This window comes from Melanotaenia boesemani, chromosome 17 (genome assembly GCF_017639745.1).
Source record: "Melanotaenia boesemani isolate fMelBoe1 chromosome 17, fMelBoe1.pri, whole genome shotgun sequence".
Lineage (NCBI taxonomy): Eukaryota > Metazoa > Chordata > Actinopteri > Atheriniformes > Melanotaeniidae > Melanotaenia > Melanotaenia boesemani.
The window spans coordinates 17,575,157-17,596,954 of record NC_055698.1 but is presented as its reverse complement, the minus strand read 5'-3'; the positions used below and the strand labels follow the sequence as shown (position 1 = coordinate 17,596,954).

Sequence of the window (21,798 nt, the reverse complement as noted above, 5' to 3'; positions counted from 1 at the left end):
AGCTGGGAGGGAGAGACCATGTTAGGAAGAGCTCTGATTTCAGCCATGTAGAACTCCCTGAATTCTAATGTCACCGTAGGTTGAGATGACAACACGAGTTCCTCCAGACATGGATAGAAATAAAGGAAATAGCTACACTTTACTGCTCTGAACACTAATTTGAGACTTGCATAGCTTAGTCATACAAAAAAGGCTTCATCATTCAAAACATGCAAGTGGTACAAGTCATGGCTTGAAAACAATGACACATTTCTGTGTTATGACCAAAACCAATCACTTTTTATTCATTATGTGTGCACATGGTCACACCTGCTCTATTTAATGAACAATCAAGACAGAACAGGAAAAGCTTTAAGCCAAATCACCAATCATAAAACTATATAAAACTTTAAAAGGTGAGAAAGTTATGTTAATAGATGTAGTTCTAACATGACAGTTTTAATTTCATGTGGAGAAATATCCAACAAAATATCCAATTAGCACTGAGGGTGAAAATTAAAATGAGTTTTATTGCAAACTTGCAGTTCATCCCCAAAGGAAGCCATTCTCTGCCGATGGCTCCTAAACTGTCTGTCATATGTCCTTTGTTGCCCAGGCTTTCGTTCCTTTATTAGTTGACATACCCAGGAAGTATATTTGCATGATGTCTGCCTGGTGGCTAGTTCGGCACTCATCAAAGAATAAGAAACAATATTGGATGGATAAGCTGACCAGTCAGTTTGCATGTTGAATTATTTGCTGTCTAAGTTTATTATCTACAGCTAATTTCTATGTTAGCCCTGTGATAGACCAACAACTTGGCCAGTGCCACTCCCCATTTACACCATAGCAGCTGGACTTAAACCCCAGCATGAAAATAAATAGGCATCAAGTGGATATAAAAAGTTGATGGGTGATTAGATGGATGAGAGCATATCTGTAATAGTGTAACCATGTTTTGTTTTGTATTTGGTTTAATTCGTTCTATTTTTTTCAAGATGTGTAACTAATGGGATTTACCTAGTAGTAATACTCAGTGATATACAACCATGTGCATTGTGACGCAATGTTTTTTCTGTAAAAATATTGACATTTCTGATCATTCTGTACAAGGCGATCCAGTTTGTTTTACTGCTCAGATAATCAGAAGATCTCAAAACTGAAACTACTGAGGTTGTGACTATAAATTCAGACTTACAGGGAAACAGAGGAAGGTCCTTGAGTGATAGTATGATCCGTACATGGCAGAAAAAAATAACAATGACGGAGGCAAACTTTACCTTTCTATAAATTTCCTGCTGTAAATATTTGAATCCATGAAGGAACAATCTAAACATGTCATACCCAATTTATATTTAAGTTTGTGTGTTTATTGGCTTGTACTGTACATTTCCTTTGCATCCACCAGCGAACATGTTTTTCATTGTAAAGCTGCCATCAGTGTTGAATAACTTCACAAGTCGCACCCAGAGAAACATGTTTCTAGTTTCCTCTCACGGAAACATCTGCTGTATTAATGACAGACTTGGCCAGTACACATGTCTGAACACAGTGACAAGAAATGACAGTTGAATTTTTAAAGATTTTGCTTGAATTCAGACAGAACTAATGTTCATTATCTCGTGTTTTGACCAACTCTGACTGCATCATGGTTCACGTAGGAGCCTGTTCATGAAGAAACAAACAAGCAGTCTTTTGGTTTAACAGACAAGATAAACTTTTGCTAACATCTAAAGTCGGCTGAATTAAGGTGGCGTTATGAGATTCAAGCTTTTTATTATCCTGTGGTAAATGGCTATCTGTCTGACGTGTGGGTCCAGAAAAAGGATGGCACATATACTTCCGCAACACTGAAACTGCGTCAAAAGAGTGGGGATTTTTTTCTGTTAACGCTTCCTTATACCAGTCACACCACAGACTATTTGTTAAGGGAAGTAGAGAAATAAGTTGCCCAAAATTTGGTGGATGAAGCTATTTTGTTTGGTTCTACAGAAATAACGATAAGAATTGATACAAAAAAAAGATCTTCACAAAGAAAATGCATGATATTTTAGGTTTATTACATGCTGTTACAGTCTGGACTGGATTAATGGAAAGCATGATCCTATTTCTGTTGGGATTTGTGGGTTTTCCCTTATTTTTGTTTGTCTCTTGCTCCTGCCTTCTTTGCATTTGGTTTCCTAATGTGTTGACTCATCCTGATCATCATGATTCTGTTCCTAATCATTCAACTCACCTGTGAGATCTGAAAGAGCATAACCTCAGATGAGCCTCTTTTGCTCAATGCAACAATATGGAAAAGATAAATATATTATTTGCCCATACACTGGAAAAGGGTGCATTTAGGATGCCATCATATGCTCCATTACTCATGTCATTTATATGATAAAATGTGCTTGAGGGGCTGCTTGTTGCTAAAACAGCACATTGATTAAAACAGATAATGAGGGAACATAAAGGGGTGATTATGAGATTATCCAATGGCTGTAGATGTTCAATTATTTTAAACAAGATGTCAAATTTAAGTCTTACAGCAATAAGTAAAGGACTCCAATCAGAGAGAGGTGGTAGCAAAAAATAATCCTCACCAGAAGAGAAGATTATAGGATTTCTTATTTACTAATTTTATCTGTTTGAGTCATGATTCCAGGATTTGTCATGCTCAAAAGCCATTTAGGATCTTTATATTTCTGTCATGATACATTAAAGTATAACAATATAAATGCATCATTTTGAATGATTTATAACAGCTACAAAACCAGTGTTTTCATTCATTAGATGTGAACCTCTGAACCTTTGTGCTCTAGTTTTTCTTACAGTTGCCGGATATGAAGGATATTAAAACCAAAACTGTTGAGGTTGTGGTTGTAAATTGAGCTGTAACAGACAAAGACAGGAAGGTGCTTGAGTTAGGATATTATCTGTATGTTGCAGGCAAATGTTTCCTTGGAATAAATCTAATTTTGTGTGTTTATTGGCTTGTACCCATTTCCTTTGCACCTTCATCACTATTAGAGGTCTTGTTCGCTAGGCTGCACTGCTGCACTCAGTGTTGAGTTACATTGCAGTTGCAGAGAATCATGTTTCTGTGTTCCTCTCACGGAAACATCTGCTGAATTAATGACAGACTTGGCCAGCATTTTCTCTACATCAGAGCACAGTGACAAGAAATAAAAGTTTAATTAGTAACTAAAGCCTTTGCTGTAGTTCAGAATGAACTGATCATTATCTTGTGTTTTGACCAACTCTTACTGTGTCACGTGCAACAAAAATAAATCCAGGTCCTTTAGATACAAATTCTAGTTCATTACTCACCATATGCACATGTGCATCATCCCTGAGTGAAAAGACATCCATCCCGGTTACCTGAATCACTCAGAGAGAGAGAGTAAATAGATTTTTTAATTTCTCATCATTTCAACTTATGCCAAGAAAAAGAACATCAAAGACGCATTTTCACCCTCCCACTGCCATGTGCTTTTCCCATCTGCTTGGCCCAGTGACACAGTGCCAAGGGAAACACAGCTCCTCCGAACATGTCTGAGATAAGTTACCTCTGGGTCACAGAACCCATCTCTCCATGACATCGTCAGCTGGTAACCGAATACAGGGTCAGACATTCTGGTCTGTGAGTGTTAAAACGTGAGCATGCACGCGTCTGTGTTCTCTCAGAAGCTATAAGTGATAAACATGTGCCTGAGCCAAGCAACACAATGTTCTCCATGCAGAGAATTTACTTCATTTGCATGTCCACTTATAGTGAAGTATGGTGATAACTGCAAAGGTCTCGTATAACTTGTTATTTTAGGAAGTGACTTTGATGTTTTAATGAACAAGGTGGAAGAAAATGGAAACTGTAAGGTGCTGATAAGGGTATCTGCAGGTAAAGTATTAATATTTTGGTGTTTTCCATATCAAGAAGCGGTGCAAATAAAAACCTGGAAAAATATTTGCCAAGATACAGTTTTGGATAAGAATGGGTGTTTTTTTGTCATTCCTTGCCACTCAGTCAGCATGAAAACCAAGTTTGTCTCATGATGATTAAAAGAAAGAACCAAAGCTTGTTTGACAACAAACTAAAATGCACATTCACTTTTGACCATGAAATGAAACTTCATGGGGTAGATGAGTTAAAATGTGAGAATGGCCCACTTAACAAAAGCAATAAAAAATTTACAGAGATAGCAGCTTGTTGCACTTTCACCTCCTTCCTACATCAGCAGAACACCTGAGACTCCAGCTGTGACGACTACAAGCGGACACAGGATACGTGAAGTACACAGTTGAGCCAAACTGTTCTTCTCTTATCAGTTTTGTGGGCAGAAAAGGTTTTAAAAGGCTGACCCCTTCCAGCATGCCTTATCAGTACAGTATAGAGTGACATGCTTAAGAGGTTAAAGAGCAATGGGTTTATTAGCTTTGAAACTGCCTTATCGCTTAACTGCAGATTATTCCAATCTTATTGGATGTCTGTGTCTCCAGCTCCAGTTATGATTGTAGTCATAAGATTTGTCCAAGATTCATTTTCTGTCCAGAATTTCTTACATGCTTTGTGTTGAAAAACAGAGATAGACTGTATCATTCACTGAGGTCAGTTTACTTTTAGCCTGTTCAATCATTTTGTTTCAAATGACGTGAATGTTATTTCATTTGACCCCTTTATTTAAATGGATGTGCAAAGTTTACAATGAAAAGCTAAGTGAATTCTTGTCACTTTAATTCTTTGTAAAGGAAAGCGAGTATCTTTGTGAGAAACAAAAAAAAATGTGTTCATTTCCTGCATTTACAGCATACGTAAAAGCTTACTTGGAAACAATGCAACACACCATTATGGGTAAGACAGTGGCAAATGGTGGTGAAAATGAACTGTAAATAAATGTTACCCTTAATGTAAGCACATGCATATTACAATGATTATTCAATGTTATGACATTTTGTTACATTTCAGAAAAACATAATGTACTTTTAACTGAACATTTATGTGATACATGTCTTCTTTCCTTATTATTAAAACAAAATACAATCAACACATAAATTTTAACATATGCAACAGCAGTGGGAATTTCCATAAATGCATCAGTAAAGATAAATTTGCATGATTCTAAACAGAGCAAGTTTTTTACTCATTCAGAAGGATGAATTTAGATCATTTCCATTTTAACAGAGCAAACATTGTTAGATTGGTACTTGTACTACAGTAAAAGCTATTTTTATGGCTTCAAACATTTTACAGACAAACCTTGTGACCAGGAAACATTTTAGCAAAGACTGTAAACACAGCAATTATTCTGCTCTTTGTTCTGCAGCTGCTTTCCTTTGCTGTGCTGACATCTAGTGGTTTTTTGAGGGGTGAAATTCACTAATGAGAAATGAAACTATAAAAAGCCCAGTTAAACATCATGCATCTGATGTTTGCAACAAACAACTTTTGAACAGCCTAAATACACTGACTGAAACAACCTCGCAGAGTATGATGATACAACAATGGCTCTCCTGCAAATGAAAGGTGATGGCATTACAACCTTTGTTGGGTGTTTTAAGAATTTATATTTATATTTATATCAATCAGACATAGCTGTAATTGTCTATTATTTCATATCTGTGTCATTCAGAAGCTTTCAATAATACAAAAAGTGGTTTATGAAACTCAGTTACTATAATTTCCTCTTAAATGATGACAATCCAAATACCCTGCCTCTGTCCTGATTGTAACTCCCTAGTAACTCTGGATTGGAACATATGTGGATGGATAGACCACTGTTACTACTATCTTCATCACTTTTTCTCTTAACAAGTCCCAGTCAATGTTTAGCATAGTTTTAAAAGTTAACTAATTTCCCATTTTTGCTTTGTGTATGAATTTAGATTGGCACGTTCTGCTGAAATAGCGAAGCTCAGAAAGAAAAAATCTAGCTGGCAGTGAACGTTTAGCACAAGTCAGACGCTTCCTCGTTTTCTTCACAGGTCACAGCGTTCACGATTTCCAAAAAGACTTACAAGATGAACCTATAACGGTGTTCTAAGTCTTATTCAGAGATGGTTTTTCTTTTGCCGTTGTCCACAAAAAGATTTTTATTTCCCAGTCTTATTCCTTATAAGACATTTTCAGATTCTTAAAATTCAAAGATAGATGCGAAGACTCCCGACCATGGATGATAAAATCTTTATATTTGAATTTTTTCATTTTGAGAAAAAATTGTAAACTGTTTTTTTACAGTCTTTCACCAAGTAACTACTTCCTCCCCACCTTTATTTCTGGCACTATTTCTCAGTTTGAACAATTGACGTTTTTCTGTAATTTACTATCAAATTTGATGTTTGAATGATTTTCAAATTTCAGCATCCCAATTTTTTTTATGAAGAGGATAGTGGGGAAAAAAGTATAAAACCACAACAACAAAAAGCAGATCTACAGAAGAAAATGAATTGAAAGAAAGCACAAGGTATGAATAAATAAAGGATTACATGTTAAAAAAAACTAGTGAATTTCTCATTTTAGTTTGTCTCAGTCTGTTTTTCTTTCATCCTTCTGTCTGTCTTCCAGCAGCAGGAGGCGTAATCCCCCTGCTGGACAGCAGGTGTGCTCTTTAGCACTGCAGCACAGAAGCCACTGCAGTGCTTACTGTGTCTGAGTGCACCAGAGTGGATGTGCCTGTGCGTCAGCAGATGGGACAGCCAGACCAGCTCAGTCACCGCTGCTCCTGCCACTCTGCTGGAGGAGAGAGGGGAGTGAGCTGAGGCTGGAGGAGAGGAGGGAGACAGAGAGGAAGGGGGCTTAAGAGAAAGTGGGAGGGAGAGAGTCCAGGCCCAAATAAAGCCATGGGGGCCAGAACTGGGCTGGGTCCCCCTTTGCTATAAATACGCTGGCCGCCTGCAGGTTCGGGTTTGGTGGTTGGGGCTTGGGACCAGCGACCACCACTGCTGCTACACTCTTCCTCAGGGGAGTCTCCTCCGCATTCTCATCATCCTCAACCTGGTCATCAGTGTTCTGGGCATCCAAGATGCCTCGAGTAGATGCAGACCTCAAGCTGGACTTTAAAGATGTCCTTTTCAGACCCAAGAGGAGCAGCCTGAAGAGTCGCTCAGAGGTCAGTACTGTTAATTACCTGCATTCAGATTATGTTATTCAGCAGCTACACTTGGAAACAGTTTCATTCTCAGGAGTGTGTTAAGTTTACTTAAATTCATCCATGATGGGTGACTCAACATAAGTCTGTTAACTAGTTACAAAGTGCAGGGTGAGGGGAGCATTTTAAGGCCTGCTCACACTCATATAATAATGTCTAAAGCTGGAGAATAAAATACTTACAGCAATGACCTTTAAGCCTATATTCTTGAAAAGATCTCTGAGATTAGCAGTGTAATTCTATATTTCTGCCTCAATTCATTAGCTTTTTTTCCCTCTAAGCTATCAGGTGTACACTGTCTTTGTTGTTTGGTAAGCATAGGCCATGTAACAGTGACATGACCTTCTTAAAGGTGACAGAAAACAAAGCTACACACCTAAACAGAAGCTACAAACAACAACTCAGTATTAAGAAAAAAATATATAGAGAGATAGATCAGGGTAATAAACTTTTGATTATTGCATTTTAAAGCTAGTTAGAATATTATATTATGTCTAATAATTCAAAGTTGACTGTGTGGAGCAAAACAACACTATCTTGGTTGTTTACCCCTTTAACTTGATAAGCTTAGTAATTCGTCACTAGTGTGGGTGTGGAGGTTCTGACCCAACACCATGATAGTAGATTGGTGGCATTGAATCTAGAGTGGAAAGTGGAAGTGGGTGGGAGTTGGCATCTGAGAGGTAGTAATAAATATGAGGCACAAGAGACTTCTCAGAAACACTATTTAAAAATAGGACTGTGTGTGTTACAAGGCAACCAGAGCACATACCATATGTCACATAGATATGAGTGTACTGTAACATTACATGTATATACAGACAGGAAACAAGCGAAAGAAAAAACCTGAGCTCTTCACTCCCTGTTATTCTATAGGGGGTCATCGGGCCTACATCAGTTGGGTCCACTTAGAGAACCTAATCCTAATGGGGATGGCCATACCATCACAATTTAAAGTACAGTCCCTCATATAACCCCCTCAGTTGTTGTTGTGGAGTTGGATTAAAACCATAAACAATGATTCCATTTGTCAGATTGATTTTTATGTCAAAATAAAAAGCGGCTGCAGGCAAGTAAAGATGACAATAATAGTGTTCAGTCTTCGCACTGTTGTGTTCATCTGTGTGAACGTAGCCAGACGTTTTGAGAATATAACTCCAAAGAAAACCTGTTTTGTTATAATTTTTCATATTCTTTCAAATGAATAAATACAGATGTGATGTATCCACAGCTTACAAAAGCTGTCGGTTCATAATTTGTTTGTCTTGCCATTTCATTATTTCTGATGGTCCAGTTTTCAGCTGAAGTTTTGAATGCAGTTTAAAATTGAACCCACTAGATCATCTGTCATGCTTTGTCATTGTTTACTGGCGACTACAGACAGGGAGTAAAGATACGATCTTGAAACAGCATGTTGTGCCAAACAAACAAAAAAGCCAATATTCATTTGCTACAGCAGGAAAATTGAATAGCTGATCTGGATGCAACTCCCTCTTGACAGTGTCTTTAAAACTACTTCTTTCATTACTTACTTACTGTTAATCAATCTCTATAGCTGGATCAGTTTTACATGTAAACATCCTGGCTCAGCTCAACAACAAGCATTCAGCAGCAGCTAAAAGGATGACATAGTTTTAAACACTTGATATATTTTTTTAAACTTTCATCCAACCATCTCTTCTTTGGCTCGTTAAAAAAATCTGATAGTCATGAGAACAAGCTAGTTTGCTTATAGGGGCTAACATTAGCTGACATGAGATATGCCAGTCCTAAGATGCAGCAGCAAACACTGTGTACATTAAATGGAACAAGGGTGTGACTTATTGCATATGTGTTCAGCCAGATCCTGAGTACAGACAAACTTTCTGCTAAGTGAGCTGCTCATGTGTCACAATGAGCTCTGCTTGTTTCATGTAGCTTATCACATTACAGAAAGCAGCACTAAGCTAACCATTAGATCTAAATGATTTAGTGCATCCTCGCTGCAAACATGCAGACCCAGAACATGAGCTGCAAAGAGAATCTGCAATGTCCTTCTGTTAGTTTTGGAAAAACATAAATCTCTTGTTCATCAGGTGGATCTTCAGAGGACATTTACATTCCGCAACTCCAAACAGACCTACACTGGCATCCCCATCATTGCTGCAAACATGGACACCACAGGGACGTTTGAGATGGCACAAGTTCTCAGTAAAGTGAGTGAAAATTATACAACATAATCATGTTGGGGACAGGAAACCACAAGATGTTAACAATAGAAATACCATTTGTAAAATATGCTTCAAATACCAAAACCGAGTTTAACTATTCATGGCTTTTTTTTCCCCATCTGTAGCACACTCTCTTCACAGCTATTCATAAACACTATTCTCTTGAAGACTGGAAAAACTTTGCTGCTTCTCATCCAGAATGTTTAGAGGTAAGATTGGCAGGCTTTCTTTCAGAGTGGTTTGTTCCTACTAAGCCAGAGTAACACAATTAAATACATTTTTCATTCTCTGAAAGGAGGTATTTCTCTTTCTATACAGCATATAGCTGCTAGCTCAGGGAGCAGCAGTGCAGATCTGGAGAAACTGTGTGCCATCTTGGAGGCAGTCCCTGCCCTCAAATACATCTGTCTGGATGTGGCCAATGGTTACTCTGAGTACTTTGTGGAGTTTGTCAAGACAGTGAGAGAAAAGTTTCCCAAACATACAATCATGGTAAGAAAGACACCCCGACCCCCACTTGCAGGGTTTTGTGAATCATTTAGCTTGTGTTAATGCTGTCTGCATTGCAGGCTGGAAACGTGGTAACGGGGGAGATGGTGGAGGAGCTCATCCTGTCTGGGGCTGACATAATCAAAGTGGGCATTGGGCCAGGTGGGTACAACTGTCTGAGTGTGTCTGAAGAGTCTAAATCAACACAGAACTGAATGAGCTCCACATTCAAGTACTAGGTGACTAATAAACACAAGCCAATGAGGCAGTCTAACTGATTTACACCTCAAAGAGTCATAGTGTATATTATTCTCTGAATACAATAAGAATACAATTTCTTCAAAGGGTGATGTTTATTGCTCTTAATAAAGTAGTCGCATCACTCAGGTTCAAAAGATGGCAGGTTCTTGAGGCTAACAGTGCAGTACAGATGGGCTTGAATTCATAACTCTACGAGTTGTGTGTTGCAGGATCTGTTTGTACGACAAGGATCAAGACTGGAGTGGGTTACCCACAACTCAGTGCTGTCATAGAGTGTGCAGACTCAGCCCATGGACTCAAAGGACACATTATCTCTGTAAGCTCACATTAATTTACAAACTTCATAAGAAATGTGAAGGTAGATCGGCATAGTTATTATGTTAAAAATGAGAGTAAAACATGCTCACTAATAATAAAGAGAAGTTACTTTCTTTGTATGGATTACAAAATAATCATGAGTTTAAAGGATAAAAGAGTTTTGAGGAAAACTGTATCTGCTGAAATATAGTGAAGAAGAAGAACTGTAGCGTACAGTTTCCAGTGTCGTGTACATTATAATAACAGTAATAGGAGCTTGGAACCAGCAGTGGGCGGCCTCAGTCTTCCAAAGCTGATGGAATAAAATCTCACTCTTGTGTAATTTGCTCTTCAGGATGGTGGCTGCAGTTGCCCAGGAGATGTAGCAAAAGCCTTTGGTAAGTAATTATTGCTTCTTCATGCTGCTGAGGTATCCTACACAACTAACCACTACCTTTATCTTAACTTTGCTCCTTAGGTGCTGGGGCTGACTTTGTAATGATGGGAGGGATGCTTGCAGGCCATGACCAGTGCTCTGGGGAAGTCATTGAGAAGAACGGCAAGAAGTACAAACTTTTCTATGGAATGAGCTCTGACACAGCCATGAAGAAATATGTGGGGGGAGTTGCAGAGTACAGGTGAGAGATCCAATGATGCATCACTTTGCGTCCAGTTTTTTATAATCCAGATATTTTACATAACAAAATTAAAATGACATCAAGGCCTTCTAGTTACAAGTTTAGGCTGTAGTTCATATGACCCGAATAATCAATGGAAGATGTGTTAGAAAATTAATAAATAAAAAAAATATAACTATTTCTATGGGTTGGTTATTATAGATCTTGAACTGAATACATGAAACATACAAGACATCTGAAAAGGTTTCATCTGATCTGCAACAATCTGAATTGGTGGTTTCAGACTGTGCCATATTCTGCACGCTAAGTAGGGCTCGATTTGTGAAACAAGCAAGACAATGAGTGTTATAGAGAAGTCACATTTTTTATTGGATAATGTTTAGAGGAGTTGTAAAAGGAGAGTAGAATCTTTTAAGAATGCAGTAAATGATATTTATAGGTCTAAAAAGCAAGTAAAATAAAATAGTAGCTTCATGGTGGGGTTCAGTCATACAGTGGAGCTGATTACCAAAGATTACCAAGTAATTTCAGACTGAAATGTGGTAACGCATAAAAAAAAAAAAATAAGGCATGCAATCAATAGCACAGCAAAGACTCAAACAAAGAAAAGCTGACAATCTGAAATGCTGCTGTTGCAAAAAGAACTGATGCAAACTCCATTTTCAACAAAATACATGAACAAAAAATTTAGAAGTTGCCAATGTTTTTAAAAAAATTGCCTGATTAAACAAAATTGTTTTTAAAAAAGATATCTACATGAATCTAATTAACCACAAAGTGAACTAGCAAAATTTTGCTAGTTCACTTTGTGGCACCTCTGACGATACATAAACTGTACACAGACATTTTTCTGATTTAAAAGGCATGTTTTTGTAAAGCACAAAATTTGATCAGTAACCACTGTAAAATCATGACATATAAATCAGTTAATTATATTGTTTACAGCATCACTTCATTTGGCTTTTATAATTCAGGTATGGGAGATAAATACACTAATCACAAAAAGTTGAAAATGAAAGATAATCAACTTCTGGTTGAAATTCACACTGGTATTATTTCATGAATGTAGAATATTCATTTTAATACTCATGGTAAGATTCAGACACTTCAGACAACAGCATGTTATGCACTAAGTACCTAAACACTGAAAAGTTATGCATGTGTATTTAAAAGTTTAGAGAAGGTCTAATTAAGTTCACCTTTTAAAGGTTGAAATGAATTTTAGGCACATTCTAACATCATACAATAAATTGAATATCTTCTTTATAAAAAATATTCTTTGTTTTCACACTTTTCTCTCTCGGCTCTCAGGGCATCTGAAGGGAGGACAGTGGAGGTTCCCTACAGAGGTGATGTAGAAAACACCATCCGTGACGTGCTGGGAGGACTCCGTTCCACTTGCACCTACGTGGGTGCAGCCAAACTCAAAGAGCTGAGCCGGAGAACCACCTTTATTCGTGTTACGCAACAGGCTAGCCAAATGTTCACTTAGGAGGGAATATCCCTCCTGATACACACACAAACACACATGTTGGTGGCGTCATACGTAGAGTGCATGCTTATGCAGAGTCCACATGTAAAATAATAGTACTGAGTAGTGTAAGAACACTTGATAAAAAAAAAAAACCTGTTTCTCTCAGGATGTCTGCTGTCAGAAAACTTGTAAACTCTGAATTTAACATGCATTCTCCGAGTCTACTTAACCTCATAACAAATGCGTTTACATGCTTAAAGACACTATAAATAAGTGTTGTAATCAGGCATTTATTAGGGTTTTGGATGGGAATATGCATAAGTAATAACCATCTAGGTAATAGTGTCCCAGTTCTGGGAAGTTGAATAAAAGAACCTGGTCCTGGAGTGTGAATGTATATCACAGTTCAGATCTTTCAACCCTTTAATTCCTGTGTATGGTATATAGTTGTCTGGGCATTTCCTCATTAATTAAAAAAATGTGAAAGTTACATATCATGGAAACACACTCATCAGGTGGAGGGAAGTCATTAGTTTGAATATGCAAGTCAATATGCAAGATGAAGAGACGCCACCCTTTAACTTTCTTTAAGGAAATAATATAATAAATGGCATGCAGAATCCCTGCTCGCTTTTTCGTCAGTGGTTTTCCTCATTCAGTGAAGCTTCTCCAACATCTGCAATGACATTCCTGGAGACAAAACCTTTGAGTGTTTGCATCTGTGTGGACATGTTTTTTGGGTTAAAATGTTTCTATGATGAGGATAAACACTTCTGGATTAAAGTATTTGGTATGTTTAAGATACAGCTGGTTTGGTAAAGTCACCTCTGAGTCATGCTCCCTGCTTCCGCTGTGCCTGACATTTTAAATCAAGAGTTCTAAAGATTGTGCCTTTTTCAAAGGATATATAAAATTTCAAGAAGTTGGCTCCTTTAACTAACACTATGAAACAAAATCTCTAACCTGAGGTGCATACTGCACTTTAAACATTGCAGGTTCACTGTTTAGTGGAGTGAAAATGGAACATGGAGGTAATCTCTTTATGGACAATAAACTGTAAATCTATTTGCTTTTGGCCTTTTTGAGTTTTGATTTTCCATCAAAACCATTTTATGTCACACTGCCAACTTGGAATTTCGACTAAATTAGAATTACGAGGTATTTTCCAGGTCGTTTAATTTAGACTAAGAGACCAACATGTGAACTTCTGCAGCTTTGTAGCAAACCTGAAACAACCAATAGCAAGAACTGTAGCCTCAACCTGCCTGGAAGATAAACAAGTTAAATAAAAAAATATTTTAAAATATGGCTTTATAAAAACTTGGGAGAAATACATAAATATTACATAATCAAGATGCCAGATGCTGTTATTTGAGATGAACTGAGTTGAAGTTTAAAACTGGTCTTATCTATAAAAAAGCTTTTTAAGTAGCAGTTGATTGTTTTTTTAATTATTATTATTAATGAAGAATCAGGAATTATTCAAAATAAAATAAAAAACAATGACACCTTCTACATTTACCCAGCATTGAAACAAACTGCAGAAATAAAACTTGGATGGACACAAATAATTTCTGAGATACTGCTGATTAGCTGTTTATTTACTCTGAGTTATTTAGCTGAGCATGTAGTGCAAATGAGATGTGGAAGGAAATGTTAAATTATTGGCCTAAAAATTGCAGTGTCCATTGCTTGCCCGCTTATTAAATATATTCCCAACAGAGATGATTAGCGCTGCATCGTTTCTTTGTATTACTTCAGAAAACGTGGCATGTCCTGCAGCCTATCATACACTAGTGGGCGCTATCAACCGTTATATTTTATTCAGCCAGCTCAAAAGAGGGGACTTCACTGTACATAAGTGCCTGATATACACCTTATATGCTTAGTAAGCCTTAAATGCAGGACTTTGGATTAATACACTGTTTGTGTATATAACTGTGCTGATATTCAAATAACGACACAATATATCCATTTATTCCAGATATGTCAAGGTTTCATTTTCTTTTTCAAAGAGGTGCATTTGTACAGATGTCAAATACATACACCAACAGGGTTTTTCCATTGCTATAGAGGACAAGGGTAGTGAAACACAGGGACTTGGTGAGTACAATATAGTACAAACAAGTTTGCTGGGATCTGCTATGGCCCACTGCAGGCTGGACTGTCCGTGTAGGTCTGCAGTTGATGCTTGCTTCTCTGCCACCTTCTTATAGGCCAGTAAAGTTTCAGTTTAGTTCTTGGTGTAGCAGGTTCGCTGAGACATCTAGACAGACTGGTTGCAAGCCTCAGGGCTCTGAGTTCAAAACAGGGGGAGGAATCAGCTGACATTGACAGATAAGCTCCACCCCTTCTGTGGCAGTGGGCACGGTCAGAGGTCAGGAAGCAAACAGCCTGTCCCCTGCTGAAAGTGTTTGTCGCCTTGTACAAGAGGCTGACCAGTGACGTTTAGTACGCCCAAGAGAAATCCAAGCCACCTCCAGCATCATACACATAATATCATAATAATAATATAGTTAACCGTCAAAAATGACATTAGTTAATTATTAAATGAACTCAAATATCAAATTATATGTAATAAATTTACATACTGTATGACCCGAATTTAAACAGCCCACTATGTAAATTGATTGGGGTGAAACTAAACTCTTATATGGGCTTCTACACATTTTTTTTTTTTTTTTTTTTTTTTTCTGCCTGAGTTGGTTATCCAGCGCTATGGACATTGACGAGACATCATACAAAAAAAGAAAACATAATTAATGAAAAAAAGTGGAATCCTGATCGAATTCTATTCACTTTTAAAACACAACAAAGTGCCAAAAAAAAAAAACAAACATACTTTTTGCAAAAATAAAAGTACAAACATCAGGAAACAAGGAGCACACATGCCTTTTTTTTACTGATCAAAAAGTCAAAGCTCACACACCAACATTCATTTTATTTGTCAAGTTGTGCAAGAAGCCAATTTAAAAAAGAAAAAAAAAAAAAAAGAAAGGATGACATAAGCAGTGTTCCTCCAGTGAGGAAGCTTGTCATAAAAACTCAACAATGACACATTCTCTACATAGTTTTAAGTCCCCTGACATTATGAGTGCTACAAGGAGACCAAAAACGGAAAAAGCTCCTGCATCAAAGATAATGCAAACAAAGCAAAGGTTTGAACGCACTGTTTTCACACCACATCACCAAACCAAGCTGTCAAACCCTTCTGCCAAATTAGAACTCAAAATGAGAGCACAAAGAAACCAAATAATAATAACCCAGCCTGGTTGGGTGCAGGGTGGAAAAAGATTTCATAACAAACCTTCTCAGAACAAAAGAATGGATGCTTTCCATGAGGAAGGGTTTTCATAGAAGAACAGAACCAAGGATTCACCTAACACCTCGGCCCGTTGGACCCAAGAACACGCCGGGCGCCAAGTGAGATGGAACACAGACAGATATAAACACAAGGTTACGGCAAGGTGATGTGCAAAAACTTGAGCCATCTCTCTTTGTCATCAGTGTTCACCCTTTTTTTTTCCATTCTCATTCTTTCTGTCTATTCTGAATGAATGTTACCCCCCAGGACGGGTATCGGACAGAGACAGAGGGTTAGACCGAGCCCGTCCTAGGATTAGAAAGTGCTGAAACATTATCAAGTCTTTTACATCTACTTACATGTGCATCTCTGTTGGTTGGTTGTTTTTATTTTATTTTATTTTTTTGTTTGTTTTTTCTGTTTTTCTTTTTTACAAAAAGTGGTCCCCACTAGCAATGAGGTTTCTTTTTCCTGTGGGTCTCACCGTGAACCGTTGAGGGTCAGGGTTTATGATCTCACAGACAATTCGAAGAGAAAACACCCCACTACACACACATACACACTCACACACACTTTAACACACTCGTCGGTGTTAGAACACACATTAAACTCGTCACATGGTGCAGATACACAAAAATTGAAGGAAGGCCGCACGGTAAGAAGGGAAACAGACGTACAGGGACACTTGATGTTTTGTTTCTCTTCAAAAACATCCTGACTTGCTTCACTGATTTGACACAACAAAATACAAAAACCTTGAAGAAGGGTGAGACATTGGAGTCGGACTATGCTACATACACTTGGCACAGATAAGGTGTGGGGGGGAGACAAAATCTAAGTATTGCACATTATGTTATTTTTCAAGGGGGATGAAAAGGGTAAACTTAAAATCAAACAATCAACAATAACCCCTCCCCCAAAAATGTTGAAACCTTACAGCTCCCTCTCCTGTATTCTAAATATTTCTACATGTCAGATTGGTTTGTGTTATCACATGTAATCACAGGCGGTCCAGGCCTCACTGAAAGGTAGCTAACGGTTGTTAAGGGTTAATCGATTGCTTCGCCTCAGGAGGAGGTGCTTGTGAGGCTGGCTGGCTATGATTGGGTACCTGAAACAGAGTTAACGAGGTCACTATGGAGTCGTGGCAACGAGGCAGAGCTGGGCGGAGTCAGAACGCCTGCTGGTTATTCTTCAGGTGCATGTGACGCATGCTCACCTTCAGCTTAGCAACAGTGTTTGTGACTATCCAGCAGGTACAGAGGAGGTTTGGGGGTTATGTTCTGTTACTGCATATATGAGACTTCCCTGAAAACTAGCAATTGGTGCAACTGCATTTTGTGACAGTTGAAATGTACTTGATGATAAGGGGGAAGTGCAGGCTGAAGCAAGTTCAGATATATTAGCTTCTAAAACTATTTTCAGGTGTAGACAAAATTGTATTTTTTTCTATAGGAAGAGAGTTGTTTGGTTGCAATGCTGGAGAATTATTATTTAATGTTTATTGCAGAGTTTTTTCACTCATATACACGGAGAGTGCCTGAATATGATTGTTCTATTGCTTTCTAATGTAACCAAAGCAACATCAAAACTTGGCTTTGGCATAATTACTTGTTTATGTTTTACCTGATTAACAGCAAAGTTTTGTACAGTTTAAGTGGGTGACAGGTTTGCTTTGATGTTGTGGTTGTTTTTTTTTATTTCTCAGCGAAAGGGATAGTCAAAGAAAAAAAAAGACACGTACAAACATTTACAAAAACATTCTTACGCACACAGACTGCCTAACATGCACACTTACTGCTATTTATTGTTCTCATAAACATACTGTTTCACTAAGAAAAGGAGGAAATGAAAAAAAGCACTACTGTGGTGGCGTTGATCTGACAACCCTGTTTATTATAAAAAATAAAGCATTTTCAAATCTCATTTGGGGTCTTCTTATTCCCTCCCCCTCTGCATCTTTCCACCCATTTCTCCTCTATTTGAGTACATATCCATCATGTCACCACCCTGGTAAACTCCCACCACCTGAAACATCGTTCACGTATTTTGTATCCCTCCAATTTGATGTGTTTTTATTATCAGTGGGATGAAAATATGAATGATACGTGTCTTAGAAGCAGGTGATGAAAGCCATAAAACAGCTAAATGTGGAGGCTGAGAAGAAACAGATCATGCTCAACAGATATGCCTGCAGGAGGCAACCGTCTCCTTATGAACACTTCAGGGTCAGCAACCTGTACATGCTGATTTCACATGCTCATAAGATGCAGCATATGAGAAATATTTATTAAATAAAAGACATTACTTCTGATGTAACACTCATTTCTTTTCTTATCTTTTAATGTTTGAAATGTTTCAGTTAATTGTTTATCATATTTAGAATGAATCATTGGGCAGTCCCCACGTTACATTACACCAGCTCAAAAAATGAACAAGACTTTACATAAAACCCTTTAAGCAAGTTCAACCTCTTACTCTGCTGCATTAAAATTCATCTGTTGACTCACCAAGCAAGCACATCTGCTGAGGTAACTGCTACATCTTAGCAATACAGTTTTCCAGCTGACTGAGCACAGGCCATGTTCAAACTACACCTTCCACCGTGGACAACTACGGCTTCAACTGCATGGAGGGAGACTCCTTGAGCGACACTAGAAACGGTTCATCTTTGATTAAATCCAGTAGGCAGGCACATTTAAAAATTCTGCTCTATAGCCATGCTTGGGTTTGAATAACTTAATGTAATTTGACCTAAAGTGAGCAGATGTAGAAACATTTGCTCTGAATGTGTTAAGTGCCTGCTGAGGAAAGAAAAAGAAAAAAAAAACCCTGGTCTCCTCCAGTGTGTTTACGTGATCTAGGGCTTGTTTCAGGACAGGGCCAAAAATCGTGTCTCTGACTACTTCCCTCCTCCTGATGTGCAAATTGCAAGATTCTCTTAAGTAAAGACACCAAGTAGAAACACTGGACATTTAATATTGTCTGTATATATCAAATGATTATATCTTTTTCCTACACAAACACACATACTCATACCCATACACAAATATACTGCAGAGCACTTTTAAGTACAACTGGACTGTCAGAAGTGTGCACCAATCAAATGTCAGCCCACTAGTGTCTTTACAGTAAGACAACATGCACCAAAATGTTTCTATCTGCAGTCATTTAAATGTGTATTGACGAATACAGTGCATATCATAGGTCACCGAGATTGGATTAGATTAGAGATGGTCTGTACTGTTTTGTGCCTACGTTAAAGATGTGTGTGGGTATTTGGACACATACACACACACACATACACACGCACGCACGCACACATACGTTACAAATATAAGATGACCTTCACAATTATGTGGCATGAGTTTTCTAAGCTCTCAGGTCAGTACAGAACACCAATGGGATGTTTCAAAGCTTTTTTCTGTATTCATCTTTAAGCCAGAGCCTAAACTGTCAACACACATTCCAATACTTGTCCCTATACTTTTGCAAAGCTTACAAACAGCATGTAGCGCTTATTTCTAACTTATTTTCTCTACGTCTTTTTCTCCTTTACCCTTTGCTAACTGAAAATGATCTCATATCCGTCACATCCATCCCTTGCTTTGTGATTCCATGGCACAACTGCTCTCACATTACCAAACAACACCCTCATCTCTTTCCAGAAGTTTCACCTTTCCAAAGTGCTGCTGCTACGTTCCTCCACTGTCAAAGAAAAAAAAATGATCTAAAAGCATACAGTACTGTGTGAATAAAAAGACAACAAAAGTCTGTTGGCTGTATGGTGAGTGTGACAGGTGTGTTAAGTGCTTTTAAACATCCTGACCCTCACAGATCTGACATGCAGGCTCCTTTCAGTTCCTCTCACGCAGCTTTTCTGGATAAAAAATATAAAGTAATTCATCAAATGCTATGAGGATTGAACACAGCCTTCCTCTTAACATTTTCCTAAAGTGAAGCTCACCAACCCAGTGTGTTTTGCACTTGCATGTATTAGGTTAGGTTATCTCACATTTATACATTAACATTGACCACCTGGGCTCAATCGAGGACAAAAATTACCCTGATTAAGGCTTGTGACAATCATTTAAAGCAACCACCTGGTAAGCTAGGAGAAGAGGAGTTCAAGAAAAAAGAAAAAAAAAAAGATGAAAATGCTACAGATGAAAGTAAAGACTCCACTGCCATCAAACTGAGCAGAGTGTTGTTCCCTCTCTATTGTGTGGCACACTGGCGTTACCTGATGACATCTGACACTATAAGTTTATAGTTATATTCTATCAAATCCCACTCCAAGATTTACCCATTATTCCTTCATGCTCAGGATTATCTGACATTATGCCACTATTTTGGTTAAAGGTGGTGGAAAAATGTTTTTGTCCAGGTAGCCTTGCTAAAAGTGCACAGGACTTGACACAACGCTTAATGTGTAAGCGGCCAAACTGATCCATCTGGTGTTGTGCCAGTGAGCCACAAAGCCACCAATAAACATCAAGCACACTTTACAAATCCCTCACCGGAAAGTAATCTCATGAAAATAACCAAAACGGCACTGATTGCTCGTGTAATTTTAAATCCACTAATAAAAAATGTGTTATAAACTACATGGACTTAATGTAAGGTGATACCTTGTAGGGTAAATTTACCCCCACAGTACAGTATTTAAGATAAAAAAAAATAAAAATAAAATAAAGCAGAAAATAAAACCAAGACAAATGAAAAATTAACATGGGCATTTTTTTCTTTGTCTGTAAAATCTTGTTGTGTATACTTTTTAAAATCCCAGAGGGTTATTAACAGTCCCGCTAGCTTTTATTTGCCAATATTTGACCTTCCCTCAATGCTGACTTTCACCTCGTGAGGGATGAAGGAAGGTTTGGGCAGAGTCAAAGGTGGCTCCTCCTCTGATTTTTCCACTTTTCGACCCTCAGGGGCAGACCACCTTCTTTTCCTTCCTCCTAGTTTACTGGAGCCTGCGTCTGTGTTGCTGGCAATCTGACTTTTAGAAACAGATCCTCTTTCCCCAAACATGACATCCCCATTTTCCACATTGGGGCCTCCTCCACTCCCATTCCCACTTTCACCGCTTCCTCGCTGACTGATCCCATTCTCCCTCTCCCTGTGCCTGGAGTTTCCTCCACTGTAGCTCTGAGGAGCGTCTAAGACAGCTCTGGGGGGTTTGAGGTGCCCATGGTTTGGGGATGGAACAGACGTATAGGTGGCTGGCTCTAGAAGTTGAGTCTTGTTCAGAGATCCGTTCCTCAGGTTTTTGAGAGTGAGGGAAATACAAACATCGCCAACAGAAAGCTTGGAACAAGGCAGCTCTAGAAGCTGGGTGGTTCTGTCGGGACAGCATGAAGACCAGCCCTGGCCAAAGACAAAGAAGGGGTACTCCAACAAAACTTCCACACTCACCTAAAGGAGAAAGAATTGGGGAAAGACAAAAACATTAAAGCACTGTCGGCTTGTCATGAAAGACAGTCTAAGAGTCTAAGTCTGCGAAAATAGCTGCACATAAACCAAGGTATGAAATTATATGAGAAATAAAGAATTAATTTTGTGATTTGATCCAAGGTAGATACTAAAGGTCATTATGTTAACAGCCTCTTCTATCATCTCTTTTCTTTCTAATTTTGATTTCCTTAATATATTCTCAAACTTCATGGATTTACTTTTAAAGTGCATACATCAAGTTTTTAAAATGAGATTTTTGTCTTATTGCTAGCTTTAAAAACTGTTTAAAGCATAATCCACTAACTATACTTATAAACATAATGTGAAGAAAACAGCTATCACGTAATCTCAACAGCTTCAATGACTGCTGACATTACAACTTATGTTTGCATGTTAACATGCTAAGCCTGTATTTAATGTGAAACCACTTTGTACATCAAGTCTGCCAGCATTATATCTGTCATAAGGTTGACCAGAGACCCATACATTGTATACAAAAAAAACCCAATGTAGCTTTAAATTGAAAAAAATTAAGTTAATATGAACATGACTTAAACCTGCA

The 21,798-nt window shown here is 38.0% G+C and overlaps 2 protein-coding genes across 4 annotated transcripts in view; one reads left to right on the top strand and one right to left on the bottom strand.

Moving 5' to 3' along the window:
* The first annotated feature begins 6,607 nt into the window (after nt 1-6,607).
* Nucleotides 6,608-13,706, top strand: gmpr (guanosine monophosphate reductase). Its single transcript, XM_042011293.1, has 9 exons — nt 6,608-7,067; nt 9,182-9,301; nt 9,442-9,525; nt 9,635-9,808; nt 9,886-9,967; nt 10,276-10,382; nt 10,719-10,761; nt 10,842-11,001; nt 12,313-13,706. Exons 1-9 carry the CDS (start codon nt 6,981-6,983, stop codon nt 12,491-12,493), a joined length of 1,038 nt encoding a protein of 345 aa, XP_041867227.1. The 5' UTR covers nt 6,608-6,980; the 3' UTR covers nt 12,494-13,706.
* Nucleotides 13,707-17,649: 3,943 nt separating this feature from the next.
* atxn1a (ataxin 1a) overlaps nt 17,650-21,798 on the bottom strand; it is a 101,038-nt gene continuing 96,889 nt past the window's right edge. For all 3 annotated transcript variants that reach the window (XM_042011401.1, XM_042011403.1, XM_042011402.1), the window contains one exon: nt 17,650-21,197. In XM_042011401.1, the coding sequence (XP_041867335.1) occupies nt 20,595-21,197 (603 nt within the window). In that variant the 3' untranslated portion in view covers nt 17,650-20,594. The remainder of the gene's footprint in view (nt 21,198-21,798) is intronic.

Coding starts and splice junctions, on each gene's coding strand:
- gmpr (XM_042011293.1), top strand. CDS start 6,981: ATGCCTCGAGTAGATGCAGACCTCAAGCTGGACTTTAAAGATGTCCTT. Junction 9,302..9,441: donor TGGCACAAGTTCTCAGTAAA/GTGAGTGAAAAT, acceptor CCCCATCTGTAG/CACACTCTCTTCACAGCTAT. Junction 9,968..10,275: donor CAAAGTGGGCATTGGGCCAG/GTGGGTACAACT, acceptor TGTGTGTTGCAG/GATCTGTTTGTACGACAAGG.